General features: G+C 33.7%; 4 protein-coding genes, 1 long non-coding RNA gene and 1 pseudogene across 9 annotated transcripts; 1 reads left to right on the top strand and 5 right to left on the bottom strand.

The window, feature by feature from the left end:
* Window positions 1-4,112: 4,112 nt before the first annotated feature.
* On the bottom strand, window positions 4,113-5,630 carry LOC104701032 (F-box protein VBF). The gene is made up of 3 exons (XM_010416658.2): window positions 5,240-5,630; window positions 5,028-5,146; window positions 4,113-4,891 (listed from the first exon to the last, which is right to left on the bottom strand). The coding sequence occupies exons 1-3, from the start codon at window positions 5,486-5,488 to the stop codon at window positions 4,408-4,410; spliced, it is 852 nt and encodes a 283-aa protein (XP_010414960.1). The 5' UTR covers window positions 5,489-5,630; the 3' UTR covers window positions 4,113-4,407.
* Window positions 5,631-10,636: 5,006 nt separating this feature from the next.
* LOC104701033 (uncharacterized) lies at window positions 10,637-12,251 on the bottom strand. 4 transcript variants are annotated; one of them, XR_015561930.1, is made up of 5 exons: window positions 11,765-12,251; window positions 11,575-11,679; window positions 11,389-11,494; window positions 11,135-11,296; window positions 10,637-10,931 (listed from the first exon to the last, which is right to left on the bottom strand). It is a non-coding gene; the product is annotated as an uncharacterized LOC104701033 (long non-coding RNA). The 4 variants fall into 4 exon arrangements; XR_753703.3 differs by having other exon boundaries at window positions 11,135-11,284; window positions 11,765-12,066; XR_015561931.1 differs by having other exon boundaries at window positions 11,597-11,679; window positions 11,765-12,025.
* A 353-nt stretch (window positions 12,252-12,604) lies between these two features.
* LOC104701034 (F-box protein VBF-like) lies at window positions 12,605-13,942 on the bottom strand (annotated as a pseudogene). The gene is made up of 3 exons (XR_015561933.1): window positions 13,609-13,942; window positions 13,394-13,512; window positions 12,605-13,298 (listed from the first exon to the last, which is right to left on the bottom strand). The product of XR_015561933.1 is annotated as an F-box protein VBF-like (transcript).
* A 1,507-nt stretch (window positions 13,943-15,449) lies between these two features.
* On the bottom strand, window positions 15,450-15,962 carry LOC147941248 (uncharacterized). Its single transcript, XM_087458436.1, has one exon. It carries the CDS (start codon window positions 15,960-15,962, stop codon window positions 15,450-15,452), a length of 513 nt encoding a protein of 170 aa, XP_087314562.1.
* Window positions 15,963-18,599: 2,637 nt separating this feature from the next.
* Window positions 18,600-19,373, bottom strand: LOC104701035 (defensin-like protein 46). Its single transcript, XM_010416663.2, has 2 exons — window positions 19,200-19,373; window positions 18,600-18,888 (listed from the first exon to the last, which is right to left on the bottom strand). Exons 1-2 carry the CDS (start codon window positions 19,282-19,284, stop codon window positions 18,740-18,742), a joined length of 234 nt encoding a protein of 77 aa, XP_010414965.1. The 5' UTR covers window positions 19,285-19,373; the 3' UTR covers window positions 18,600-18,739.
* A 3,584-nt stretch (window positions 19,374-22,957) lies between these two features.
* LOC147941249 (uncharacterized) lies at window positions 22,958-24,064 on the top strand. The gene is made up of 2 exons (XM_087458437.1): window positions 22,958-23,326; window positions 23,417-24,064. Exons 1-2 carry the CDS (start codon window positions 22,958-22,960, stop codon window positions 24,062-24,064), a joined length of 1,017 nt encoding a protein of 338 aa, XP_087314563.1.
* Window positions 24,065-26,763: the final 2,699 nt, after the last annotated feature.

A 26,763-nucleotide genomic window follows, 5' to 3' on the forward strand; every position in this document is an offset into this window, starting at 1 on the left:
CTACTTCAATGATCACAAGGTGAAGTTCACCATAGAGCATGCTTGGCGAGGGCTTAGAAATGATCATAAATAGTGTGCTTCTTCATCTACTAAAGGGAGTGGAACCACAAAAAAGAAGAAAATGTGAGGATGGTTCTGTGCAGTCTTCAAGCTCGCTTCCACAAATCTATGGAACATATGAATGTATGACTCGTCTCCGTGGTGTTAAGGCTATAAAGGGAAAAACGAAAAAGAATGTTAACAATACATGCACCATTGAGGGAGAAGGGAAGGTTTTCTTAGAGTTTCAGATCAGCAAAGTTCAAAGGATGTTTGAGCTAAAGCAACAAGATTATGCTTTGAAAGAGAATGGTTTTGCTTTAAAAGAGAAGCACAGTAAGCATACCAACCTACTTACAAAAATGGATCAACTTAGTGAACAAAAATTGCTTTAAAAGACAAGCTTATTAATGAAATGTTGTCAAGCAATTCAGTTCGAGAGTTTCTTTTCTTTGAGATTATGTTATATCAGTTTATGTAATGTTTGAATGTTTCTTTTGTATGAGTACTATATGTTTCTTTGTATGAGTAGTATATCAGTTTATATATATCTTTTGTATTTTCATGATTTTTATGTGACCAGTTTCTGTAAAATGAGTTTGTGTTTGTGATATTTGTTGTTTTTTTGTTGCGTTCTTGTTCCCATTTTATAGGATATTGACTGTATGTCTCATACGTATATAGACCATTTATAAGCCACTTTGATAATGGAGCCGAGTGTAAAGAGGACCAGGTAATAACAGTAGTATTGCAGGTCAAACTTCATTTGGAGGCTCTTGAAGTTCCCTTGAGGTCTCACCAACCATGTGTGACGTGAGCGTCGGCAAAAAAATTGACTTTCCGTGTCAAACCCTTGCAGAATGACTTTGAATTATTTGTACTTTTGGGGTATCACCAACCATGTGAGCCTTGTATTTGGACCACTAATTGTTGTACTTGTACTTTTGCCCTCTTCCCGTGACAATTTTGAGTCTTGTACTTGTTCTTCTTTTGTTTTTTTCCTGGCCACACCACTAAGTTTTTACAAGTTTTGCTTTTCTCCTTCTTATACCACAAACTTTCTTTTCATACTTGTTCTCCCATGACAATCATAATGTTTCTAGACCACAAATTTGCAAAGTTTATAGACCACAAACTTTTCTACAAAACTCATGTAGTTTGGTACAACAAATTTCACAGCTATTTTGTTTTACAAATAAAACACTCTCAATATTTTCTTTCCTTTTTACAAATCATTCACTCTCCATATTTTTTTTCACTTTTACAAATCAAACACTCTCCAAAGATGGCATCATCTTCCCGTGATAGTTTCGATGATACCATTGATGAATGCATTGATAATGTTTGTGATCAAATTGACGACAAGCGATGGAAAATCTTTTAAGTCAACATGGTGGTCATCAAGAAGCAACAAAGCCAAAGAAAATGTGAGCACGCGTTGAAAGAAATTGTGAAGAAGGATACAACTGCTTGTGGAACGATTACTTTTGTAAAAATGCAACATACCCTCCTCAACTATTTCACTGTCGTTTTAGAATGAACAAGCCCTTGTTCAGGCGTATGGTTGATCGACTCTCCAGTGAAATTTCATTCTTTCAACAAAGAAGAGATGCTACTAGAAGGTTCGGTCTCTCTGTAATACATAAGTCTACAACAACAATTTGTATGATGGCATATGGTTGTGCAGCTGATGCGGTTGATGAATACCTTCAGCTTGGTGCACTGCAATTTCATGCTTGGAAAATTTTGTTCAAGGAATCATAAATTTATTTGGAGATGAGTACCAAAAGAGATCCACACCAGCAGATCTTCAACGACTACTCGATATTGGAGATATACGCGGATTTCCCAGGATGATAGGTGTAACATCCGTGAACCGGAATCCCGGTTTAAGGGGTGCATCGGTCGATGCAAGGTCGGTTTTGTGCGGACAAGTTTAAGTTAAACATTGTGTTTTGGGGTTAGAAAAACCCTGGAATCGCTTATAAAAGCAGAAACTCGTGGGTTGGCTGTTTGGCCATTTTTTGCAGAAAAAGAAAGAGAGGAAAAAAGTTCTTGAGTGTTCTTGAGGTTTTTGGGAGATTTGAGGTTGTTTCTGTAGAGATCTGTAGCTGGGATCGTTGTATGAGCTTCCTAGGAGCGTGGTTTTGACCATGGCTTATCTAAGCTGGAGATTTCTCTGATCTGCTTGTGTATGTGTTGTTTGGCTTGTTAGAATGTTATTTGGGACTTTGGGAAGCTTTCTTGTGGCATGGGATCAAGTTTTGTTGTTGTAGGAACGAAGATCCGGTGAGAAGCTTCGTAAAAAAAAAACGATGCTCAGCATGTGCATCGGTCGATGCACTTTGTGCGTCGGTCGATGCAAATGCGAGGACGGCGCGTTTGACCTAGGGACATCAGTCGATGCCATGCGGAGGCGTCGGTCGATGCAACTAGGGTTTTCGTGCAATGTCGAGCATGCTTTGGTCGATGCGGTGTGAGTGTCGGTCGATGCAAGTGTACCTTGCATCGGTCGATGCAAGCATGTGTCGGTCGATGCAAGCATGTGTCGGTCGATGCAAGCATGTGTCGGTCGATGCAACCTCAGTTGGTGTCGGTCGATGCAAGGGTAGTGTCAGTGGATGCAGAGTCCTGGTTTGTTATTGTTTGGTTATTGATTGAGGGTTGGTGGTTAGAGATGTCTCTATTGCTTGTGTGTATAGCCCAGTATATGGGAGGATTGCCTTACTGAGTGTTTTTAAAATACTCATGCATCTCAATTTGTGTTTGTGATGCAGGTAAATGCAAAGTGTGATCGTAGAATCTAGGCGATGAAAAGGAGGATGTTCTAGTGTCTTGTTGATTGTGATCTAACTACTGTTAGGTTGTTAGAGATGAGTTATTAGAACATTGTTAGGTTGATGATTTCATATTGTATGACTTTATTGGATATTGGTTATTATATATTGGTATTTGGTATAATGGTATCGTTGGTTATTTCCGCTGTTGGTTGTCTGTGGTTAGGTGGCTAGTGGGTATGGGACCACTATTTAGATTATTATTTATATTTTATTATGTTTATTTATTATTATTAAAAAAGCGGGTCGGTCGTTTCAATAGGAAGCACCAATTGTATGCATTGGGAGTGGAAGAATTATCCAACCGCATGGAAATGTCAATATATACATGGAACTGGAAAGCCAACCATCGTTTTAGAGGATGTAGCGTCACAAGATCTCTGGATATGACACACATTTTTTGGACCTCCAGGTACATTAAACGATATCAATGTTCTTGATAGCTCACCAGTTTTTGATGATATATTTACAAGGTCGTGCTCCAAAGGTGAATTATATTGTCAATGGGCGCTAGTATAAATTGGCCTACTATCTCACGATGACATTTATCTAAAATGTGTTATTTTTATCCCATCTATTCAGCTTCCACAATGTCCAAATGCATCTTTATTTGCTACATATCAAGAAGCTGTTCGTAAAGATGTCAAGCGTGCTTTCGGAGTCTTGCAAGCTCGATTCGCTATAGTCAATAACCCGACTTTTGTCCATGATAAAGGAAAAATTGGAAAGATAATGAGAATATGTATCATACTACAAAATATGATAGTAGAAGACGAATGCGATAGATACACGCAGTTTGATACAACATATTTGAACAAACACAATCAAACAGAACTTCACATATTCAAGAGAGAGGCTTTCAAACCTCACCAATATGATGATCATGCGAAATGACATTTGTGATAGAACAACACATCAACAATTGCAAGATGATTTGATTGAGCATATATGACAAAAGTTTGGCATAAATCAAGATTAGAATCAAGATTATAACTAATCTATTTTTCATTTATGATTTGTATTTCTGTTTTTACTATGCTTTTATAATTTGTATGTTTAAAAATGTCTGAAATACAGTAATTTCTCATTTTCTAAAAATTTAAAATATCTAAACATTTAAACTAATTATGTTTTACTTAAAATATTTTTATTTCAAAGATAAGAACTCCAATTAGAGGAGCAAAATTTTAATTACTCTTTAAGAAATTCTTATTTTTAAAAAGGTACACAATAAAATATTTAAAAATTTTAAGAGCCTCAAAATTGTATTCTCCCATTAAACACGCTCTAAACACTCTAGTCAGAATGACCCACTCAGGTGAGATTGTACATTATCTTCATGCGAGCCAAATAATAAAAACTGCAAAATTCTACTGCCTTAGATGTTCACAATAATAATGAATAGAAATAGACAAAATAGGCTACGGTCAAGACATAAATAAATAGATAAAATCAGTTTCTTCCGTTCTTTTAACAGTTCGCATATTAGCCCCCCGTGAGACTTAATGGCATAGCTTTTAGCATCTTGATCTTAGTTCAGGGATTCAGGTCTCACTTCAATACCATCGATCACAATGCCACCTTTTAGTTGATACCCTTTTACCTCCGTGAGACTCATAATGATCTCATCATCTTCTCCTTCTCGTGTCTCAAACTCTCCTAACTCAATCTCCATCCACCCGTCGTCTCTACCTTTCGGCTCTCTCCTTTTCCCGTCCCCGCTAACCGCCTCAACTGTCGTCGCCATTCGCTCTTCTCGGTTTCCGTAAAACAGCCGCTTCATTTGTTGTTTCTTCTCATCCAAGCAACATAGATAAGTTGCACTACTACTAACTTGACCATTGTTGGATTTAACTGAAGTCTCCGCCGGAACTAGGTCTAGTCCGTAAACGCCTTTGGTTACTTTCATTATCAGATATGCTCCGTATCTTGTGTTCGGTGATAAAACTCCGGTTTGGATTTTACCATTGATTTCTAATCGATCAGTTGTTATAAGTTCGGCTGACTCTGAAAATCTGAAAATTCGAATATATATATATATATATATATATATATGTTTAGTAAAAATTATTTCTAAGTGAAACATTTACTATACATATACACTAAGCATAACTAAATAGTCTTTTTGAGAAAAGATATTAAAAAACTGACCTAGAATCTGAGACATTGCTCCAAGACCAGTAAGATGAATGGTCACTATGAGTTATGGACATATCTCTTGCTGATAAAATGTATGAAATTTTCCCGGAAAATTTACTGATCTTGAATAGCTGAAGTTGCATTATATAAGAAAATATTATTAGTTCAAGTAGACTAAAACAGAAGTCCTTGTTTATACTTTAAATTAACTCATAAAATCGAACCTTTCGAGCATTGTCGATGAGAATGGAATCGCAGAAGCATCGATAAAACTCCTTTTTCGACAAGAAACTTTGATGATGGTCAGTAGATTGAGAGAGTAGGCCTTTGTAACCGGAAGGTAGAAATTTTTCCCATACGAAGTCGGAGTCTCCGGCTAACCGGAAAACCGAAGAGACCTCCGACGACGATAATACATCTGCTGGAGAAGTGAAGGCAAGAATATTGGCTACGCATGCTTCTGGTAACAACATCTTCTTCTTTTTTCTTATATGGATTCAGAATTTTGTTTTCTGGTTATGTGGATTTGCTTTGATAACTGTGATATATGAGTTATGCCTGGGGATAGAGATGGTGAGTATATATAGTGATGTTTGGCATATTTCTACTGACCATTTTGTACCAATGGTCAAATATTATCGATTTAAATATTAAAGCGTTTGGTTGTTGGCCAAAAGTAAAAGATTGGCATTCCAAAAGAGAAAGTTCACGCGCAAGAGGAAATTGTGCTATGAGTTATATGTACGTTGACAATTACAACGTTTAGAGACTTGTGAGTTACGAGACCAAATATAGTACGAGGCCAAGTATATTTTAATTTGTTAACGGTTCCGTATTTAAAACCAAACAATCTTGAGGACAAAAAAAAGAAAAAAAAAAAGTTCACATCAACTCTAAAATGGTTTATATAAGACCGATATCTCTTTTGGAGTTGTTCTAGCTTAGATCAGATTGGTCAGATCAAGCAATCAATAACTCAATCGGTAAAAACTCTAATTAAACAAAGTTAAAAGATTGTCAGTTCATGTGACATCTAGAAGGAGATCATATAAAATGTTGTGGTCTTTGGTTCGAAAAGATGTACAAACCTGATCAAGAATTCAACTAGTTGTACACGTTCTATTTGAATTTTTTGTTTGATTTTTCTTCGTTGTTTCCTAAGGAAACAAAGGACGTTTAAACGCGTCGGTGGTGACTTTTGTCAAATTAACTAGTGTTGACGTCTTATTATATAAGATCGATACCGATACGCCAGTGGTAATTCTCATTTATCTATGTTAAACAAAAGATGCCTCGTGAATTTGTTGAGTTTTCCCTTTTTAGTCACAAAGCGAAAGTGTTATTATTGGACAAGTGATCTAATGACTAATATAATCAAACATTCTATGCATGTCAAAATAGATTAATTAACTAATCAGTTATATCCTCATCTATTAAGATAGTTTTTATCTTTTACGACATACTATAAAGTTTTGACATCTTAAAAGTTAGAAGTTTTAAATATTCTTATATAACAATTTAACGAAAAGAACCCACTACAAAAAAAGTAAAGAAACTTTCTGAATTTAGATACTACAACACTGAAATTTTACATTTGTTAATCATAAATTAATAAATTCACATATTTACATATCCATATTTGCAAGTGTAATTGTGTATGATATTACACTTCTGATTATTAAAACTAAATATTATGAGACATTGAGACTACTGATATATATATACTAGATTAGGATCGACACGATGTGCGAATTTTAAAACTGTCCAATAAAACAAAGTTTATAAGAATATATTAATACTTTGTTATAAGTGAAAAATATTTTCCAGAAGTAAATATACAAATATTTTTACTTAGAAATTTTTACTTTAATATATTAATTTATATTTTTATATTCTAAAAATAATTATTACAATAATCTAAAACTAAATTATCAGCCACCAAAACTTTTTCAAATATTCGTAATATTACTATTTAAAAATGTTCCACAACTTATTCACAAAATGTTTAAACTCATCAAAGCGTCATCTTATTAGCATCCACATACAGTTTTACTCAATGTTTTACCATCAATAATGTGTTCTTACACCCAAAATCATTTTATTGTTATAATATGTTCTTTATCACCATCTATAAAATGTCTCTATAACCAATCAAACCAATTTTCGTCTCTTTACTTTCACTTTGATGTAGTTCCTTTTCACCACTAAAATTTATTTGTGACAATTTCATTAACCACTAAAATTGTTTACTCAAAAAATATTTTGGATGAAAAACTGAGAAAAATATCTACACAATAGCAATGAGTTTATGACTGACCCAATAAAATATGACAAATTGAAAGACAATTAATTTGAATTAAAAAATTGAAAAATTATAACCATGACAATATATGAGTCTTAGATAATTTAGAGACATAAAATAGAAACTAAAACAAACAATCTAAAAATATTACAACATAATAAAATAAAACAAAACTATTTAAAAAAGAATAAATAAATATTGATCTTACATATCCAGATATCCTTAACCAGAGAAGACTAGAATTTAAACTAAAATAAATAATCCTAAACTATTACAACATAATAATATTATTAAATAAATATTGATAATACATTTAACTGCCGTTAAAAAAAACATATTATTTACTCAAAGAAAAAATATATATATTTAAAAAAAAATCAGCATGAATTTCTTATTAAAAAAATCAAATTTAAATAATATCTTAAAATACTACAACATAATTACATTAAAATATTTTAAAAAAGAAATAAACAAATATTGATGATATATAGATTTCCTTTATATAATAGGTTTGTAATTTTTACTTTTTTGTTTTTTAATTATTTTGATAAATTTAGAATTGACGCATGTCGAAATCTTATTGATACAATTGACATGTGTCATGATTTTATTAATGAGTAACTTTGAAATCAAATTTTATATTAGTAAGATATAAGATATTGGCTTCTCTCAATTGGTGATATACCATTATTTATTTGAGCAAAAATCTCCAAAACAATTGTCAAAATTGATGATATACACTTTTTAGTTTTTAGAGTTGGACACTGCAAGTTATTTTTTCGAATATATAAAATATAGAACTTTAGTTTTTTATTTTTATTTTTATTTTTTTATATATATACCATTAGTTATATACCATTAGATATTTTTCTTATCACACCACTTGTTTTGAGAAATAATAGAATAACCTCTTAATTCAAGTTTGGTTGGTTTAAAGCTAACGGAAGGAGTTTTTATATCATGCTATAAATTTATTTTCAATGGTTGAAATTATTGTATTTAATATCCGAAGTCTCATTCAATCGCATTCGATATTTTTAATACGAAAATGAGAAGTGACAATTTACGACAAAGAAGAAAATGCCAAGGCTAATTTAAGGTGTTGGAGTTGCATATTTCCAAAAGTCCTTATTATTGACTATTATTATAACAAATATATACTATTATCACATTGTACAAATTCAAGTATTTTTTAAAGATATAATTTTCAAAAAACACAAACAAAAAGAAAGACAGAAATGAACCCGTACACAAATATCTAAATCTCCAAATTAGATTGTAAAATTTTATGATTCGTCTTTTCTTTCTTGTAGTATCATCTAAGTTAACATTTTTAAGATATTTTTTTTCCTGTTAGCCGGAACCCCAAATACATTGGCGATTTGCCTTAAAGTCATCATTGCCCAATTTGACAAATTACTAGTATATTTTTTCTTGGTTATTTCCGGAAAAGAAAGACATTATAGTATTCGTTACAGTGAATTCAACTAGGTTGACTGTTGACAAATCATGTGCATTATAGCCCCTCCTTTTGGAAAGTTGACTCCTTGACCAAACATAACTTTTGTACCGTGTATTTTATCTAAAGCAACAGGCCAACACTGGTTCTCCCGCTTTCTCCCGCAAATGCTGTGTTTGCGGATGGTAGCGGTTGCTAGTGATTAGAACCAATTACACAAACCGCTTCCAATCGCTCATAATTGCTCCCAACCGCTCCAAACCATTGAATTCCAAAAGCTGTTTTTCGCAAGTGTTTGCGGTTGCGGACAATTGCGGTTGAATTTTTTTTTTTTGTAGAAAAACTTAAAAGAAATCAATGATAATGAATTTTTTTTTGTCATATTTTCTATCTAACCATTTTACTCATTAAGGATGGGAGAAAATGAAGTACGAATACGATTGCAGAGATTATAAAATAAACAATTAGAAGAAAATAATATTCCAATTAACAATAACCCGGAAAACATGATGTAAATTTAATGGCACTTCGCACATAAGTTCAAAAAATCTAAATAAATATAATATTTCATCAGAAATTTAAGAAAATAAGATTATTTGTGAAAAATATTAAAACAAATCACCAGTGACTCTTCTCAACTCTCACTTGACCGTTCTTACCGATGCAACTACTGACCCACGATCTAAGAGAAAAGAGAAAAGATCTACGATCTAAAGCATATGTTTTGTCATTTATCAAATTACTTGATTAAATTTTTGGTGAAAAGCCAAATGCATAAAGGAATAAGTATTTCAATATGATTTTTTTTGAATAATTATTATTTTAATAAATTTTAATTATAAATCAAGTTTAATAAAAATTTTGGTGTTTTTAAACATTTATATATTAGATATCACATTTATTATGTTCCAACCGTTATTGCACCCGCTGGTTAACCAGTCGTAAACCTCCCGCAAACGCACCAATTTTAAACAGCTAAACCAGTCATTCAAAATGCTTAATAACGCTTGAAACCGCAATCGTCTGCTTCCGCAATCTCCCGCAACCGCAACCGCAGCGTTTGAACCAGTCAAGCCCTTAATCAGTTATTTCACTTTCTCATGAACCCATACATGTGACATTATATATATTATAATAGTATAGTATTGTTTTCCTCATCTAGGCCGTACCGCTATTTTATATATATTTTTAACGAATACAATTTCACACAGATCTCAAATGATATAATCTTGACAACCACGAAGCACATCCTTCATGCATGTCTCAACACCAATGAGAAATGCACCAAAAAGGTTATGACAAAAATTCTCCATTCATGGAAGAGATAAACATAAGCGAGATGTTGCTGGTCTCGTCGTATCTAAAGGTTGCTGTTCCTATGCTGAAGTTGGGTACCACATTCTACTGAGCTCGAGAGAAAGTTTGAGAGTAACATGAAAAACTCCATCGACAACCTAAACGTGTCGTGAGTTAAAAACCATGTCATAACGCACTCTTACAAATGTGAAATTTTCCTGGACGATAGTTATCATCAAAATCTATGCATGCATACGTGATTCATGTCCTTCATATATAAACACTGACATATATATACTTTAAAAAAAGAAATAAGAATACTACAAAGGATATGGATATTGATGCGAGAGTATCCACGTCATGAGGCTTTTACAATCTGATGATAACATCGCACCGGTAACATTTGAGCAAACTCATTGCACATCCTAAAATTAGTATCTCTAACTTTTAAAAATATTAAAAATAATATTAATCTAAGTTTACATCTTCATCCTATTGTTGTTAGTTTTTATCTTCCCATTAGTCATCCCTAAATATAGGTGTCTTCCAAACTCAACACAAAACTGCACACAAAACTGAACATTGATTTCTTGTTTTATGTTGAGTTTTGTTGAGTCTGTACTATGTTACAACATTAGTACCTTCAGATCATTTATAGCTTCAACTTGATTTTTTCAAACGAAACTAAAGAGACAAAGATGACAATGTAGAACAGAGGGTTACATACAAGTGAAAAGAAAACTGAGGTTCCTTGTCAATTGTCTAGCTCCATAGCTTGAGCAGCTGGAGTCAGTTTCGTTTTCAATTTCTTCTTGCCAACAGAAAACCCACCTGCCTTCTTCTTCCCACTTCCATCAACCTTGACAACAAAATCAACCAGCACACATAAATAATTAACTACAAAATCCAAGACATAGTAAGACGCACATTACAATATAACCATTCCGTAACAACATTTCTAAGTAAGTTCATATTCCAGCATTTCATTCCTAAATCTACATGAAGAATCAATCGGAAATCAACTACTAAAGCCGCAACTTGTAAAAAGCTTTGTAACGTTACCTTCTCTGAGAAACAGCGATGGTGGCACCGATAAGCAGAGCTCCAACCACTAAACCCGCAACTTCGTTTGATGTTAAGCTCTGCATCTTCTCTTCTTCCTCCTTCCTTCTTATAAGATTCTACATACTCTAAAATAATCCTTATGAACAGCTGTAAGCAAACCTATCATCATCACCAAATCACAAATGAAAACGCCACATACACATGGAAACAACAAACATCAATGCCAAGAAGATTGTCACAAAGTTAAATACCATGGCCACGGTTATTAGTACGGCCAAGCTTGTAACTGAGATAACCAGCGTCACCAAGTCTCTTCTCATACATATTAACAAGCTCTTCGTTCCCTACCCAAAACTCCTTTAGAACAAAAAAATCAGAAACAGAGCATCAAAAAAAAAAAAAGAGTTTCCTTTCATAGAGGCAATTCGTCGAACAACCTGTAAACAAATGATGGAGGACCTCTCATATAATAACCAATCAATGATTCTATGATTCCTTCCAAGCCAATACGTTCGATTATCACTTTCACGAAGACTCTGATCCTACATTTCCAACAACACACACATAATCCAAAAATTTACCAAAAAGAAAAAAAAAAAATCAAAATTGATGAAAAAGAAACAAAACCTTGGGAGAGAGACGTTTATAGATGGGAGCAGCCCCGTCTCAAAAAAAAATTTGTCCCTAGGCATACAATTGTTTTAAGACCCTTTTCAACATAATTTTTTGTTTTTGTTTTTTTCTGGTCCCCATTAGCTTAATGATTAAAAAAAAAAAACTTTGTCCCATGGCCATTGCCCCTCTCGCCATGGGTATGAGCCGGGGCTGGATGGGAGCAAGGATATTGAAAGTAGTACAAGAGATACAAGGTTGCTGATGAGATTGCATAGCTTCCTAGTTTTGATCGATTCGTGTTTTGTGTTGGAATCGAAAGAGAGAAGAAGCAAAGAGATAGAAAAAAAAATCAAAAATAAAATAAAATCGTAACCTCTAGATAAGTGACACGTGCGTGTCTGTGGGTATCTAAAATACTCTCCGCAGAGACACAGGTCTCTGACAATTTCAGATTAAAACTTTATTTTTCAATCACTTAATTATTAAATAAATGAAACACATCCGCAAAGGATGACCAATGGGAATGCTCTTATGAACACACTTTTTTTTCTCTGACGAATTTTCTCTAACGGACTAATAATGACAAACGCATGACCATCTTATATCTAACTACCTAATTCTCTACCTAAATGTACGTAGCCTCCAATTCGTATTATTATATACCCGAAGATTGAGTTGATACGGAAAAAAATAGTTAACTTGATCTTATCATATTCTTGACATGTCAGATCTCAAGTCTCACAGGGAATGTCCCACTCAAGATTGTACACTAATCTTCAACGAGCCAAATAATTAAAGACTTGAAATTTCTACTCTTTGAACGTGCAATAACAGTGAATAAATAAAGGCTAGTGATCGCAGCAAAAAATAAATAAATAAATTTAGTTTACTAAAAGACACAAACCCCGTAGTGATAACAGCTTCCTAGGCCCAAATACTAATTTCTTGGAACCGAAGGAAACCATGTTAAATTTCGAACCCCCGTAGCCAATGCTACTCGAATCGAGGTGGTGGTACTTTCATTTTTACAAATAAAGAATTAGACCCGGGCTCTATAATAATCTTGATCCTAATTCAATGATTTAGGCCTCATTTTCAATACCATCTATCACAATGCCACCTTTGAGTTGATATCCTTTCACCTCCGTGAGAGTCATAATGACCTCATCATCATTTTCTCCTTCTCGTGTCTCAAACTCTCCTAACTCAATCTCCATCCAACCGTCGTCTCTACCTTTTGGCTCTCTCCTTTTCCCGTCCCCACCCACCGCCTCCACGGTCATGGCCATTCGCACTTCTCGGTTACCGTAAAACAGCCGCTTCATTTGTTGTTTCTTCTCATCCGAGCAACTTAGATAAGTTGCACTCTTACTAATTTGACCATTCTTGGATCTCCGCCGGAACTAGGTCTAGTCCGTAAGCGCCTTTAGTTACTTTCATTATGACATATGCTCCGTATTTTGTGTTTGGTGATAAAACTCCGGTTTGGATTTTACCCTTGACATCTTATCGATCGGTTGTTATAAGTTCAGCTGACTCCGAAAATCTGAAATTGTTAATAGAAGAAATTAATTAAAAATAAAACATTTTCGAGACATTTTAACAAAGCAAAAATAGTTATGTTCAGAAAAAAAAACTGACCTAGAATCTGAGACATTGCTCCAAGACCAGTAAGATGAATGGTCACTATGAGTTATGGACATATCTCTTGCTGATAAAATGTATGAAATTTTCCCGGGAAATTTATCGATCTTGAACAGCTGAAATTGCATCATATAAGAAGATATTATTAGTTCCAGTAAATTAAAAACAATTCAAAAATTTCAGTTCAAAGTGTTAACTCATATAAAACGAACCTTTCGAGCATTGTCGATGAGAATGGAATAGCAGAAACATCGATAAATCTCCTTTTTGGACACGAAAATTTGATGATGGTCAGTAGATTAAGAGAGTAGGCTTTTGTAACCGGAAGGTAGAAATCTTTCCCATACGAAGTCGGAGTTTCCGGCTAACCGGAAAACTGAAGAGACTTCTGACGATGAGAATGTATCCGACGGAGATGTGAATGCAAGAATATTGGCTACGCATGCTTCTGGTAACAACATCTTCTTCTGTTTTTTTTTTTAGTAAGAAGTTAATAAGAAGGCAAGAGTTTCGTTTTGTGATTTGCTCTAATTTTTTTTGTAAGTGTGGAGATGAGTTTTGCTTGGAGTTGGAGATAGAGATGGTGAGTATATATAGTGATGATGAGCATATTTCTGCTGACTATTTTGGACCGTTGGTCAATATTATTTTATTCATTTGGAAGCTTAAAAACTTAGAAAGTAAAAAAAGCCTTTGGTTGTGGGCCAAAAGAGAAAAGTTAACGCGGAAGAGAAAACTTGTCATGAATTAAACTACTATTCGATTCTCTCGTCCACTAGGAACACTAAGACCATTCTTTAAAATATCATATTTTACAAGTTTAGTTTTTTTCCTAACAAACTTAAGTCTTAAATTCTCATTCATTTTCAGTAGTACTAAACTTAAAAATAGACCTGATTTATCTGAATAGTTGATCTTTGACAAGTCATATAGTCCTTGTTAGTCCTTGTTTAAGGATTTGAAAATGTTGAGTGCTGCATGGGCAGTAAAAAATATTTGAAATTGAATAGATTTTAACTTGCTTTTTGTCTTGGTATATGAAATAATTATCTCTAATGATAGTTGATGTGAAAAGAAAAAAATCTCTAATTTTGACTAAACCTTGTTTTAGAGGTGGGATATCAGATAATTAATTTCGGAAATTCAAAATTTAGAAATTCTTTGGACATATCTGATAGTTATTACTTATCCTACTATATTAATTGGGAAGTACAAATATGAAACTAATCTTAAAATATGTAAAAAATTACATTCAATTACCATTAGAATATTTAATTAAGATTAATTAATTAATTAAATAAATATAATTAATTAAAAATAAAAAATGTTGACAGATTAAAAATAAAAAAAAATCTAGAAAATTAAAAAAAAATATATTCAAATCAAAACTAATTTTTACTTCAAAAAATTAACAGCTAAGATTTTTTAAAAATACAGATAATTATTAGTTTAAAAATAATTATTTTCTCTCTCTAATAAAATTATGAACGAAAATTACTAATTTTTTTTTTTTAAAAAATATAAACCAATCAGAATTTCAACTAAGATTTTATATCCAAGTAGACAATAAAATTATTTTTAAATTATTTTTAATAACTAGATTTCGAAGATTTTATTAAGATTTTAAATTATGATTTTATTATCATCTATTTTTTATTTTATTTTATTTCAAAATAAAATTTTTTAAAAAATATAATAATAATTTTTCTTATTATATTATAATTGTTTTAAAAAAGGTTGAATATATCCTAGTTACAATTATGAAAGGTGAAAAAGAAAGCAAAACACGTCTCGTGATTATTGTGTTTTTCCTTTTTATTTTTATCAAGGGTAATACCGTAATAATATGATTAGTGGACTTTTCATAAAGGTTACAAGTTTGGCACGTGATCTATTGGACTGAAGAATAAACAAATCATATATATCCAACATTATTCTCATTTATTTAGCTAGTGTATTCTTTACCAGGATATTTGACATTGTAAGTTTTTTTTTTTTTTTTTTTTTTTTTTTTTTTTTTTCAACCATACATTAAATTAAGCTAAAAAAAATCTCACGGCTGGTTGCCCAAACCGGAGTAAGAATTTACAAATGAAGTTTCAGAAACAAGAGATCGCGACGATCGAGCTAAACAATCTGCCTTGAAATATGACGCCCGTGAAATCTGAGTGAGTAAGAATAGTGGGAACGCCGCCTTGAGCACACAGAAATCCTCCAAATGGCTAGAAAAAGTCGGCCAGTCTTTAGGGCTATAGACCATCGCAAAAAGAATACATTCCATAGCCCACATCAAAGCATCCAAGTCTGAATGAAGAGGGGATAAGCTTCGTCGAATACACTTTGCACCTAAAACTAAGGTCTGTTCCGCTTCATTGCAGCACCACCATCCCAGTCCTGAGTGAATATCGGAAGCCTTCCAAGAACCATCAACATGACAGCGATGCGAGCGATCCCGATCAACGAAAGATTGGGATGGGTCCGATGTATTTCCATCAATGGAGGAAGCCTCCTCCCAAGTCGTTTTATCAGTTAAAGCCTGATCAAAAATATCATTTGGATCGACCATTATGTCTAGGAAATTTTTTTTGTTATGAGCTTTCCAGATCGACCATAGAAGCCAAGGTAACTAGTGGGCTTGATCCGGATTACCTAGCAAAGAAGCCGCCCGCCAGAAAATAAAATCTAAATTTGAATACATCGATTCATAAGAGAAACCCCTGACGCTACGAAATTCGGAAATAACTCCCAAACTTCACACGAATGGAGACACTCAAATAAAGCATGATTAACTGTCTCAAGCACATAATCACATTTTTACACTGTTAATCGCACTGGATACCGTGATGGGCAAGTCGATCTATTACAGGAAGTGTACCGGACGCGAGTTGCCACAAATTTTTTTTAACCTTTGGTACGACCTTAACCTGTTATACATGTGCTCGAAGAGCTGTACATGTAGGGCCAAACTCAACTTCTTCGACCACCTCTCGGGCTAGTCTATATCCCGATTTGACTGAATATTTCCCAGACTTCGAGAAATGCCAAATCAACTGATTCGGTTGTGAAGACTTACTTACCGCCATACCCCGAATGAGTTGACATTGTAAGTTTTGAAACACTGATGAAGTATGGATTTTTTAGAAAAAAACCTCTTTTAAAAAAAAAGTTCAAAATTATAAAAACTTTTTTATAGTGGATGATGAAATTCCAAAATTTGTTTTATCTAAGTCAATTAAGAGTAAGACTAAAATGTTTCGGTGAACAAAATTTGATAACTAAAATAAAAAGTCAATAAAAAACGGATGCTTTTCAAACCAGTTTTAAAAGTGGGGAATATTTTGACGTTTTTCTAATTTTGTTTTACTGAAATAAAATTTATTTCTCAAAAAAATTATGTATAAAATAAATTAGGAATGTGAAAAATGTGGTTAAAATAAAGAAGAGAACAATGATTAATCAAATTTTTCATGAGAAACGATTATCAAAGAGAATAAATATACTTAATGAAGCATTTTTTTAAGAATCATTTTACCAATAACAATTTTTTTTTTCATTTTACCAATAACATGAAGAAATACAATAATGTGGAAGATAAGGGGCCTCTTCGTACATAGTCGCAGCAACCACTTTCCGCAACTAAAAAATTAACGTCGCCGGAGGTTAAATCCCATACATAAGTCGCCGCTTCTATTAAAAAGATTTAATCACTTATATGAAAAGAAATCGCAACGATCGTTTTAACTATCGCCGTTTTTCTGGCGATATATGATCACACCGACAACTTCTATAAACATAGTCACAACGATAGTATTGTCATCACTACCATTTATTTGGTCAAGTGCACATTTTAATTTTGATCGCTTGAAAGAGTCGCAACGACACCATACTGATCAGGACCAATATTTATTTTGGTGTAATTTACTATTACGTTTCCACACACACGGTATAGTTTTCAAACTAAAACCTACAATAAAAAAACTGCATAAAATAGTTAAGGCTGGTAGCAGTTGCACGCTTTCAACTGTCTTAAGAATAAATATAGTTTTTTTATCAACCATTGGGCCACAACAGACCGGTTCATTAGCAAAATCACTACATTCGTAGGGAGCAGAACTCAATCCCTAGTATAATGGTATCTTGTGCATTAATGACTTACCATTACTTACTGCATTAATGTCACTTCACATAATAAATATAGATTATCTAATATCACAATTGCATTCCAAAAATCATATTTTTTTCACACTTTCTGTAAACTTAAATATTTTATAAAATATATCAACAAATGTATATGTTATCATACAATTGTTAATTTTATGTTTTTTATAAAGGCATTTATGGGAAATTCATTTCCTATTGGAGGGACCTCCCTACCATACCCCCTATATGACAAATTATTTTTGCTTTTCTTCGTTTTGAAAAAAGGAGGATGACACAAATTTGTTTTTCAAATAATATCGGTATATATTTGTTTTTCAAATAACCCAATATACTTTTTTGTTTACAAAAATCCTAAAACAATTTTTAAAATATAGATCCGTTTATAAAAATTCAAATCACATCATATGCTAAAAAATCTAAAATTTATTAAACTTATGTATTAAATAGTAATTCAAATAATTAAATAAAAGTGAAGAGAAAATTATATTTTAATCTAACATATTGCTTTAAATTAGGTAGATAGATTTTAGGAAATTTGAAATTAATATTATCAAATAAGAAAATGTTTATGTTTGGTTGTAAAGATTGTTGAGAATTTAGTTGGAACTTGTTTGGATACAAAGATAAAAAAAAATGACACAAAAATGTACCCCAAAAATGTTAAGATAGATAAAATTAATCTTACTTGGTTTTAAACATAACAAGATAAAATTGATACGAAAATTAGTTACGGTGTCCGAAATCATAAACTCTCATGTCATTGTATAAACTCTCATGTCATTATTTACTTAAACTTACCAACCAATAAATAAATTTTAAATTAATTTTCTAGTTATATAGTAGTAAATTGTAACTTTCACTAAAAAAATATTTCCATCTTCATCTTCCATCTTAAAAAAAAAAATACTATAATACTGAGAGGTTATAAAAAGAGTGTGGTGAAGTGGATCATTCTTATGCTATTTACGTATGATTTTAGAATATGTTTATTTTTATAAGAGAATACGTTTTATAGTAAAATACGGATTTCAAGAGGAAATTATTTATTATTAAAAACTGTTTTGTTTTATTTCATTGCATTTATATGTAAAGCAAGATACAAGTCCAATAACTTAAAGATATTAAATGCAAAGCTAGAATCGTCAATCTTGAAAGAGAAGATATACATATAAGTAATTTTCACTACTTTTGGCAACAACATTTGATAGGACATGGAATACAAAGAGAACCGCATTCTCCACTTCTATATCCAGCTTGAATACAGTAGTTCATACATTCATCCTTTCCGTAACACCGAGTATCGCAATGGTCAACATCAAAATTCTTGATCCCTATACAAGTCCACATATATATTGAACATAATCAATATAAAACAGGTGTAACTCTTTTTATAAAACATGTCCAAACAATATAATTTTAAGGAAACTTTTTAATGCATGTCTATATAAAAAAAAATATATATATATATATACACACATATAAACAATCAAATAAAAGCATTGCCATTACCAATTATATATATATATATATATATATATATATATATATATATATATATATATATATATATATATAAATCTTGTGATCTTTTGAAATGATCACTACTAATTTTCAAAATAACCAAACCAAACTTTAAACATACCTGAAACCAAAACGTTATTGTTAGACAACGAAACTGCAAGTATTATTACAAGGAAACAAATCACCAAAGTTTTAGTACCACACATAGTAATTTATTCTATAAACTATATTGAGCAATTCAAATGATTTATTTCTTGGATCTTAGAGATAGGTTCTATTGAGTGATAAAGAAAAAGAGAGATAGGTTCTATTTATATAACTTTTAGTCTTCAATATTTTGTATTATCATTAAAAGATTTTCGTTTCTTGTCAATTTTTTTTTTTGGCAAAAGATCTTTTACATTTATGACTATGTAAATATTTACATTTAATGATCATAATGAGAACTTAAAATTTGACATTTGTGAGTGTATATATAGTCAAAGAAAATTTGTTGGATATATTATCATTATGATCAATCAATATCTTAAGTTATATTTCATAATGTAATATTAGACAATTTTGTTTATATTTAGATATATGGTATAAATTTTAGCTGATTTCAAAATTCATATCTAAAAAGAAACTGAAAATTACATATTATCTGTAAAATCATTAACTTTTTTTTTTGGTAAAGGTAAAATCATTATGCTATATAATCTATCTATATATATAAAGTTAGTTTTTCTCACTTCTCCTTCCTTCCGCCTCATCAATTCTTATTTTCAACTTTAATAAATTAATTCACATCATCAAAGAACATAAAATCTAAAGTTAATGCATCAATTAATTTACTTATTTGTGTAATATTTTTCTTATTATTAAAAACAATCATTTTAAATAATTTAAACTAATATATAAACCAAAAAAAAATGAAAAAAATACAGAAAAATATCAAAGTAAAATGTGAATAGAGATTACATAAACAAAGATATATAAAAAAGATAAAATAATAATCAAGTGCTCAAAAATTAAAATAAACATATATTTAAGAGAAATGTAGAAGGTTACTTGAAATAAAATATATTAAAGAAACCCTATTCTGAACATCACACACACCAAAAAAAAATAGTGAAAAATACTAAGAATGAATTTGAAAAAGCTATTTGTAATATAAACAATTATAAAAGTAGTGGTAGATTGTAGAATTTTAATTAAAATTTAAAAACAATTCTATTTTTGGATAAATACACATATTTAAAAGTTAGAGTAATCTTATGATTTTGTAGATTTAGGAGAATCAAAATAAAAGAAAACTATATGGACCATAGTAGACTATACATATTTTAAAGTAAAAAAATTCTATATGTGAACATAATTTTTTTTTTGTCAAACAGTTAAGATAAATGTAATATTTGATGTTATAATATGATGTATGTGGATAAAAACGAGTTCAATTATGAATTTTATTACTAGGAACCAAAACTTACGTATAGTATATAATACTGTTAAAGAAACTTTGCGACAAAGGATGGGTATATTTTCTAAAATCTTTTACGTCTACGTTAGTAAGTAATGATCACTCAACCGATAAAAAAAAAATATTGGAAGATAAATAATAGTTATGATATGTGTTCATAATCAATATATTATAAGTGAGATAATCTATACTATGAAAGATGACTAACTCTCTCCATTTGAGTGACACATCAGCAGTGGAGAGAGTGCCACATGTTTTCTCATTAAAAGCAAACAAACATAAACTAAAAGGAATATAAAACATCTTCCATGTATTTTTTTTTATATATCACAAACAATTTCAATATTTACCTAAAAAATTTAGAGAGGTTTAGAACATGTCCCAAAAAAATAGATGCATCACCAGAAGACAAAAGGGCATCAGAAGTGAATCAAATATTCACTTCTTCCTCTTGGCGTAAACCATGATTGTATGGACATATGGTTTATGTGTTACAATTTTTTCATTAGTTTGAAGTGTTGCAGCAGTGATCGAGATATTGATTAATATTGTAGAGAAATTCATGAAAGTTTTTTACTAAAGAATTAAAATTTTATATATGAAGAAGATTGGAGTTTTGTTTACTATTAGATAGAAAATAGTTGAATTAAACTATAGAATGTTGGTTTAGAAAAATACAGAGACAAAGAGGATGATAGTTGAATAAATTCATGAATGTTTGTAATTATATTCTAATATTTAGAAGTTATCAAAAAGAAAATTAAATGAACTTCTTATTAAAAGACAAAATCTAAAGTTATATTCAAGAAATGGAAGAGTTAACGTGAAAGAAAAATGTCTATCTTAGTTAGATCTATTAAGAGTTAGTCAAAGTGCAATTCTTGATAAATGAAAATGTTAGTGTTTCATATTATTTAATTAAGAAGTATGAATATATTTAAATACTTAAGCTTTTTTTTTGAATAAAATATTCAACGAAAAAATCTTTGTAAATATGCATCTTTAGATCAAGCCTTCATTTGATATATTTTTTCTGACGTTGTAGACAAAAATTATAGAATGTTTAAATCTCTCAAAACAATGTTGTTCATGCATGTATCTAATAGTTCAATTACAAGCTGAGAAAATCTATGTGAAGTATTAAACAAATCAACGTCAAATTATATTTTTTCAAGATTTCAACAATTTAAAAAAAAAACAAAAATAATCTCTACATATATAAAAAAAACAAATTAGTAGCAAAATTGTTTAAATAACGGTAAACCATAAGCATGCGCATAGCGCGGGTATTCATCTAGTATAATGTGAAAAGAGAGTAGATGCAATAGATTGTTGGTACCTCGATTACTCGTCCCAAGCCACACACTTGGTCCCGAACTAAATAAGGTGGGCTGAGATGAATAGTGAGACCGGCCCATTAAACCAGAGGAGGTCCAGTAAGGAGAAGCAAGTGTGAGGTGGAACGGGAACATTAAATCACTTCGGAGCTCGGAGATATAGTCAAAGATTCCAAAGACCAACCACCATAAATAGAGTGCGTAATAGACAGAGTAGATTGATTTCACATTAATTATCCTGTTTTGGTAATAAGAATAAGTAGAGGGGCTAAGACATTGTAAAAGGGATCAATTTTTTGGTGACATACAATAAGAATACTATTTTCACTCCGTGCAAAAGCAAATCATTCAAACAGTTCAGAACTAGCACAATGACAAGCTCCTCCGTCCAGAAACTCACTTCGGGAAGAGAAGTTCATCCTTGCGATCTCAAATTTGGCGCTAGAAGGAGGGGGATTGTTACCTAAATCTTATTAGTTCCGACATCTTTCACGCTCCTACACCTGGCATCACTATTATGGCTCACGAATCTTCAAACCTGGTAACCTTGGAATCAATCCAAAAAATTTTGCAGGATTTGGCGGAGAAGTCCGATTGCCAGCAAAAGGCGGCTGCCGCCTTGTCTGAACGTTTCGATAGTTTGGAAGGACATGTCTCCAATCGTTTGGAGGCTATCTCCAATTCCGTGACCGATCTGTCCGCATCTCACCGTGCATATGCCGATCGAGTCCGCATCTCACTGTGCATATGCTGATCGAGTAGACCTCCTCTCCTCCGAGCAAGCCCCACGGCGGCGCGCTTTGGACTTCAGTGGTATCATTCCACCATTTACCCCACAGCAAGCGTCAACTCAAACAACAACGCCACCAGCAACCGAGATCGTGTTCCCACTCCCGGTCACTCCCCAAGTCGCAACTTCGTCTTCTTGTGAAAACCTCACTTCAGTAGGAGTCGAAGGTACGACTGCTTTGCCTACCCTAGTTCGGCTTCCTCCCGGCAGGAGGAGCTATCCTCCACGAAAGCATCACTCCAAACTTCGCCTCTAATCCTGAGGTCCATCGAATGCAGGACGAGATCTGAGCGATGCAATCTAGAGTACATAGCGCAACCACTTTAGCGCCCGACATCTTACGGGTAATTGAGGAATCCAAGCAGACACCTTTTTCAGTTCGGATAGCAGGAGTCCATGTTAAGGACACTGGAAAAATCAAGTTCACGAGCTATGAGGGCAAAGGAGATCCGACTACGCATCTTAAGACCTTTTTGCTCACAGCAAGTCGAGTGGACCTCGAGCCTCACGAAGCCGATGTCGGATATTGCAAGCTGTTCGCAGAAACTCTTTGTGGACCAGCTTTGTTGTGGTTCGCATCTTTAGCAGTAGGTTCAATTGAGAACTTTACGGAGTTGTCAGCTTCGCTTATCAAACAATACTCGAGTTTAATCGAGACAGCAGTAACCGACACCCAACTTTGGAATTTTAGCCAAGCGGCTGGAGAGTCATTTCGCTCGTATATTACGAAGTTCAAAGAAATTTAAGTCCAGATACCGGGGCTATCTGACTCAATTGCCCTGGCAGCGCTGAAAAATGGCCTGTGGCACGAGTCTCGTTTTCAAGAAGAATTAACCATCAACCCGGTCCCCACAATTCAGGATGTGCTACATAGAGCCTCGAACTGGATAGTCGCGGAAGAAGAGAAAGCAGCTGCAACTCAAAAGTACAAGGCGGCTACCAAGCCTCGGTTCGAGGCACCATCCAAGAAGACACCTTCCCCGATGTTGAAGTCCGGACTAGGAACTTTCGCGGTTGATAAATCTCCACAGAAAAGTTACCCAAGCGGATCATCGTCCAAGCCACCGTTCTCACCCCGCTCAACAAGCGGAGTCCTCCCAAGTAATAAATGGATCCGTGTTGACAACAATACTGTGAGCTACACAAAGCCAATGGACATTCAACTAGAGTTGCAAGAAACTAATATATCTACTTGCAGAAAATTTTGTGTCTGGCGAAATACCAAACGTGACTATCGACGAGTTCAACCAGAACCAGCATCCGAAGTCGACGAAGATGCTCCACCTCCCAAGAAGCCGAAGCAATCAGATGAGAATACCGGGCCGGAAAAGAGAATAGACGTCATCATGGATGGATCGCGTCTATTTTGCAATTCGATAACAACAATTAAAGATCACTAAAGGAAGCTCACTAGTCCGGGCCTTAAGCGAATGAAGCTTACCAGCAGTGATCTTCCCGAGGTTACCATTTCGGAAAAGGAGACCGAGGATTTAGATTCCCCATATGATGACGCCCTAGTCATTTCGCTAGACATTGCAAACTATGAAGTGTGTCGTATCCTGATAGATATCGGTAGTTCGGTAGATTTAATTTTTCTGAAACACTTATGAGAATGGGCATTGGAAAAGAATACATTATGGGTCCCCCATCACCTCTGGTCTCGTTTACAAGCGAGCCATTAATGTCCCTAGGGAAAATCACTTTGCCAGTGTCCACCCAACGAGTGGTCAAAAAGATAGAGTTCATGGTCTTTGACCGACCCGCGGCCTATAATGCAATTATGAGAACACCATGGTTGTATCATATGAAGGCAATTCCGTCAATGTATCATCAGTGTGTTAAATTCCCAACCCCACTCGGAGTTCGGGAGATTTTACGAAGCCAAAGAGTGGCAAGGAGCTGTTATCTTGCGAGTCACAAGCTGCTGATTCAATAGCAAACACATCACGAGGTCGCAAAGAATCCAGTTCGAAAACAACTCAAAGGCGATCTCACCGAAGCCATATTTATTAATGGAAAGTTCCCGGATCAAGAGATCAAGATAGGTGCAGGTTTGGAGAGCGAACTCCGAGCCAACTTGATTTCTTTCCTCATGGAATATATGGCTACCTTTGCATTGTCAGTGGACAAGATGACTGGAATCAGCCCTGACATCATCTCGCACAAGCTAAATGTGGATCCGACCTTCCGGCCAGTAAAACAGAAACGACGGAAGCTTGGCTCTGAGCGAGCTGACATTGTCAATAAGAAAGTTGACCAACTACTCAGTGCCGGCCAAATCCTAGAGGTAAAGTATCCGGAGTGGCTTGTAAATACGGTAGTCGTAAAAAAGAAAAATGGGAAGTCACGAGTCTGCGTCGACTTCACTGATTTAAACAAAGCATGCCCAAAGGACGGTTTCCCACTTCTGCATATAGATAGGCTAGTCGAATCGACTTCGGGGCACAAACTGATGTACTTTATGGATGCCTTCTCTGGTTATAACCAAATCCTCGTGAACTTGGAAGATCAAGAGAATACGGCTTTCATTACGGACCACAAAACTTATTGTTACAAAGTAATGTCTTTCGGGCTGAAAAATGTCGGGGCAACCTATCAATGATTAGTTAACAGGATGTTCGAAAGGCAGCTCTGGAAAACCATGGAGGTTCACATTGATGATATGTTAGGAAAATTCTTGGAGGCGGGTTTGCACCTCACAGATCTAAAAGATTGCTTCGAAGTCCTAAATCGGTTTGGGGTGAAGCTTAGTCCCACGAAGTGTATATTTGTGGTCCCTTCAGGAGAATTCTTAGGATACATTGTTACAGAACGAGGTATAGAAGCAAACCCGAGGCAAATCAATGCGTTTTTGTCTGTGAGTTCTCCCAAAACCCTTTGGGAGGTGCAGCGTCTAAACGGAAAAATTGCAGCACTCAATCATTTCATTTCCCGGTCTACGGATAAATGCCTTCCCTTCTACCAGTTGCTGAAATAACGAGGGAAGTAGTTGGCATGGGACGAGAAGTGCGAAGAAGCATTTTCTCAGCTAAAAACGTATTTGTCCGAACCACCAGTTTTGGCAAAACCTGAGTGCGGTAAGTGGAGTCATAGTTCGTGATGTGATCATAGATGGAGCTAAGGAGGAGGAGCTTGTAGCTGAGCTTGAACCTGAGGAATATGTAGCTGAGCTTGAATCAGAGGAGCTTGTAGCTGAGGAACCATTGTTTGTACCTGAAGGACCAATGACTAGAACAAAAGCTAGGAAGCTAAGGAATGCACTTCATGGGCTTACTCAAGAGATTATGGCCAAAGAGAGCATGGGAAAAACTATTGGAGATGATATCTATCAAGTCCAGCCCACTTTGAGCCTAATTCAAGTCCAAGAAAGTCCAAAATAATCACTTTATTTTGTGGTCAAAGAGGGATGACGGAAATGTAGTTCAACTCACCTTGGGATGGACACCTTGGGAAGAATACATTGGGAAGGAAAACTTCAAGTCTTGGGTCTTCATTCAACTATCTATATTTAATGTCTTTTAGTTTAAAAAATAATCAATACTTGGCTTTGTTACCAAGTTTCTTATCACTATATAAACTCATGTAATCTCATTTGAGAATCATCAATCAATTTTTCTTTTCATTTTATGAGTATATCTCTTTGTTCTTTGTCTAGAACATTTCTTTGTTTCTTGCTGTGTAATATCCAAGCAACAGCCTCCTTTTGTTGGACTAGTGTGTCATATCTAGCAGCGATTGGAGTTGGGAATATCAGCAGCCTTCCGCAACTGCTGTGCGACCCTTCAATCCATCAAATCTCCCTTGTTGCACCTTGCACCTTGGCGAGTTTCTATCTTTTCTAATCCGGCTGAGTGATCCTCGAATTTGGGTGTATCAGTTCGTGAAGAAAGGGGCAAACAGAGGCCAATCTTTTATGTCAGTAAGTCATTCACGGGAGCTGAATCTAGGTATCCGATGATAGAAAAATTAGCCTTGGCCGTGGTAACCTCAGCGAGGAAGCTGAGGCCATACCTCTAGCCTCACTCAATCATCGTACTGACAACGCAACAACTTCGTACGATGCTCCACAGTCCGAGTCAGTCGGTCAGGTTAGCCAAAT

Source organism: Camelina sativa, chromosome 7, assembly GCF_030686135.1.
Source record: "Camelina sativa cultivar CO46 ecotype springtype chromosome 7, ASM3068613v1".
Classification (NCBI taxonomy): domain Eukaryota; kingdom Viridiplantae; phylum Streptophyta; class Magnoliopsida; order Brassicales; family Brassicaceae; genus Camelina; species Camelina sativa.